The 3867-nt window shown below is 38.5% G+C and overlaps 1 protein-coding gene across 1 annotated transcript in view; it reads left to right on the top strand.

Moving 5' to 3' along the window:
- The window catches only part of LOC112526865 (probable glycosyltransferase At5g03795), an 11580-nt gene extending 7877 nt beyond the window's left edge, over nt 1-3703 (top strand). The window contains exons 2-4 of the mRNA XM_025137293.1: nt 1115-1368; nt 1974-2325; nt 2898-3703. Of these exons, the coding sequence (XP_024993061.1) occupies nt 1115-1368; nt 1974-2325; nt 2898-3566 (1275 nt within the window). The 3' untranslated portion in view covers nt 3567-3703. The remainder of the gene's footprint in view (nt 1-1114; nt 1369-1973; nt 2326-2897) is intronic.
- The last annotated feature ends 164 nt before the right edge of the window (nt 3704-3867 follow it).

The following is a 3867-nucleotide window of genomic DNA, read 5'->3' as shown; positions in this document are numbered from 1 at the left end:
TATATATATATATATATATATATATATATAGAGAGAGAGAGAGAGAGAGAGAGAGAGAGAGAGAGACTTAGAGGCCGTTTACCAGACGCTTACCCGGGTAAGGGTTTATCAAGTAACATTACCTCACCGCATGAATATGATAAAGACCAAGAATCTTACTCGATAAGAGCGAGAAAAGGACCAAGAGTCTTATCCGGTAAGTGAATGTGACGTCTCTTACCACGGTAAGCGCTTACCGGGTAAATTGTTGTATACGATGTTATTTTGGTAGACTAAAATCTTATCCGGTAAGTAAATAATAGTATTAAACTTTACCGGTAAGCACTTACCGGGTAAGTGTTTGGTAAACGGCCCCTTAAACTCTCCCTCCCCCATGTTTCGCCATTATACACCATCACTTAACGAATTGTAGTTGACAACCATTAGTAGCAGAGATCACAACGTTATGGAAGTGCAAACTTTGGGGCTATTTTGGAATTAAAAAAATTTGGGGCTAAATCCCAAACAAACTTAAAACCATAGGGACCAAGTCCATTATTTACTATATATAATTTAAATTGGAGTAAACTACAATTTTGGTCCCTGTGGTATGTTCACAACAATTAAACTCGTCTCCCAACAAAATAACTACAATAATGGTCACTACACTTTGCATTTTGGTTTGAAAATGATCCCTAACCAAAAAACTAAGGGGCATTTTGGTCTTTTTACCACTTCTTTAAAGGTCATTTCCGTCCTTTATATATAAGGGTTAGCAACGGGCAGGTCGGGACCCAAAAGTGTAAACCCAATTGGGTTTTGGGGGAGAATATGGAACCCAAAACCCGAACTTTGTAGAAAAACCTACGGGTTTCGGGACAGGTCGGGTTGGGTCGGGTTCGGGACTGTGTGATTTTTCCCCCTTTTCCAGTTTCGGGCTTCGTATGATCCTGTGTATTTCCAGCTTCTTGTGATCCTGTTTATTTCCACTCCGATCCAGATTTAAACTTTACAATGTAATGTTCAGAATTTATAAAACACAAAAATAACTGTCTTAAAAACAATCAGAAAATTAGTGAACACTGAACTTACCGTGGATATCGGAGAGGAGCAACTGATACATATTGTCGAGCAGGTTTCTGCTATGGATCAAGATGACAACTTTACTGCGACTTTAAATGGCTCGGACATTTTCCTTCGGACAAATGAAACCTACGATCCTCCTTCAAGTACAGGAATTCAAAGAAACTTTTCCGGTATAGATAAACTTGAAGCGAGCCTGATGCAAGCTCGAGCTGCAATCCGGGAAACAATAAGCCAGAACCAGATCAATGATCCTGACTACACACCATTTGGTCCTATATATTGGAATGCCTCCGTCTTCCACAGGTACGTAATCAGCGTTACCGTGTTCATTACTATAGATTGGGTATATAGGAAACTAAAAATGTCTAGGTGTCATAATAGACTGCTTTACAAGACTCTAAATTAAATGGACCAAACAACTTTGTATCATATGTAAAAGTGTTATAGTAACTTTATATGACGCTTTTGGATGTTGCAACAAGTTTTTTTAAGACACTGTTATCTACCGTGTTGCATTAGTTTTTTATAGGACACTTTGGAGAAGTGTCATAACAACACATCTTTTTATATACACTTGTTTTTATAAGACATTTTTTTTCAAATAATGTCGTAAAAAAATTAATAGGATGTTTTATTTCTAAAGTGTTTTATAAAAATTGTTAAGATGCCCAAAAACATCTTATAAATGTTTGATCATATAAATTAAGTCCTATAGAATAGTCTATTACAATACTACATTTTTGGAGTCGTGTAAACCCAATTTTGTTTCACTTGTAACTCTAAACCCAAACCAAACGAGCTTAGTATATCCCATTCCAATTAACCCCGAAACTAGAATGGTTGTTTACTGCGTTACTCCACTCGTTGCCGATTGGTTTTGAGCTAAAACGACATGGAGGTGATTGCAGGAGCTATTTGGAAATGGAGAAAAGATTTAAGGTATATGTTTATGAAGAAGGAGAACCACCCATATTTCACAATGGTCCTTGCAAGAGCATATATGCAATGGAAGGTAACTTCATTTTTCAAATGGAAACAACCAAGTTGTTCCGAACCCGGGATCCCGACAAAGCCCACATATTTTTCCTTCCAATGAGTTCGACCATGATGGTCCGCTTTATATTGGAGCGCGGCTCTCGTGACCATTGGCGTCCGATGAAGCGAACTGTTAAGGATTATGTCGATCTTGTGGCATCCAAATACCCTTTCTGGAACCGGAGTCTTGGTGCTGATCATTTCATTGTTGCTTGCCATGATTGGGTATGTAAATCAATCTTATGCTATATATATACACACATATAAAATATATATATATATAGGGTTTGGTTATGGTGAGAAGTAGAGTTAAGATGAGAAGCATAAGAAGTGATCTCTACTCTTACATGCACATTAGGATGAGATGCACCGAGATGCACCAAATCAATCCCCATATCGAGCGCATTCATAGGTGGGTTGGAGATTAAAAGTGAACAAGGATCCGAATCATTTATTACGCTTCTCACTTTAACTCTCATTTTCACACGATCCTTTACATATTATATATATATATATATATATATATATATACACACACACAGTTTCCGGTGAAAATGAAAGTTATGGTGATAAGGGTAAGAATGAATCTTCATCCTCAAATGCACTCCACCCTTGACATGCACCAGATCGATTCCATGAGAAGCGCAATTCACGGGTTGGGTGAGATTAAAGTGATCAAGGGTCAGATATCTTCTTACTTTCTCATCTTAACTCTTCTTTTCACATGATCCTTCTTCTACATGTATTGTATGTTTGTTTTCTACGTTTACAATTGGGTTTTCCTATATCCATGGCAGGGGCCCGAGCTTTCAAAGGCGGTCCCGAATCTCTTTACAAACTCGATTAGGGCATTTTGCAATGCAAACACCTCAGAAGGGTTCAAGCCTTCAAAGGATGTTTCCATCCCGGAGATCTTGCTCCGCGATGGTACAATGCAAGGTCTAGTGGGTGGGCCATCCCCTAGGCAACGCCATATTCTGGCGTTCTTTGCTGGTGGGGTCCATGGCCCGATTAGGCCGATCCTCCTCGAGCATTGGGAGAACAAGGACCCTGATGTACAAGTCCACAAGTACCTTCCGAAGGGTGTTTCATATATCGACATGCTGAGGCAAAGCAAGTATTGCATCTCCCCGAGCGGCTATGAGGTGGCGAGCCCGAGAATGGTCGAGGCACTTTACACGGGTTGTGTCCCGGTGCTCATTAAAGACCATTACGTGGCACCATTTAGCGACGTTCTGAACTGGAAATCGTTCGCGGTCATAATACCAGTCGAGGACATCCCTAACCTCAAGAAAATCTTGATGGGGATATCGACGAGGCAGTACCTACGAATGCAACGCAGGGGCAAACAAGTAAAACGGCATTTCGAGGTTAATTACCCACCGAAGAGATACGACGTGTTTCATATGATACTACATTCAGTTTGGCTTCGAAGGCTTAATGCTCGTATCCATGGGAGCAACTGAGTTTTGATCCTTATGATGGGTTGTTTTGGATATGGGGATTGGGCTATTTGTAGGCATTGACATCTTATTCGTTATAATTTAACAAAAATATGATGTCTAATTTAGGGTATATTTAGTAAATTAGTTGATATCTGATAAGTTAGTTGATGAACAAATTATGTTTGGTAAAAACTAGTTGTCAAGCATGTAAAATAACTAAAATAGATATTTTCAAAATTAGTTAATTATAATATTTTATAATATAATTAAATCAAAGATTTAATAATATAATATATTAATTAATACGAATAAGATAGTAATA

The sequence above is a fragment of the Cynara cardunculus genome (assembly GCF_001531365.2).
Source record: "Cynara cardunculus var. scolymus isolate 2C chromosome LG 1, CcrdV1, whole genome shotgun sequence".
NCBI classification, from domain to species: domain Eukaryota; kingdom Viridiplantae; phylum Streptophyta; class Magnoliopsida; order Asterales; family Asteraceae; genus Cynara; species Cynara cardunculus.
This window is presented reverse-complemented; position numbering and strand designations above follow the sequence as displayed.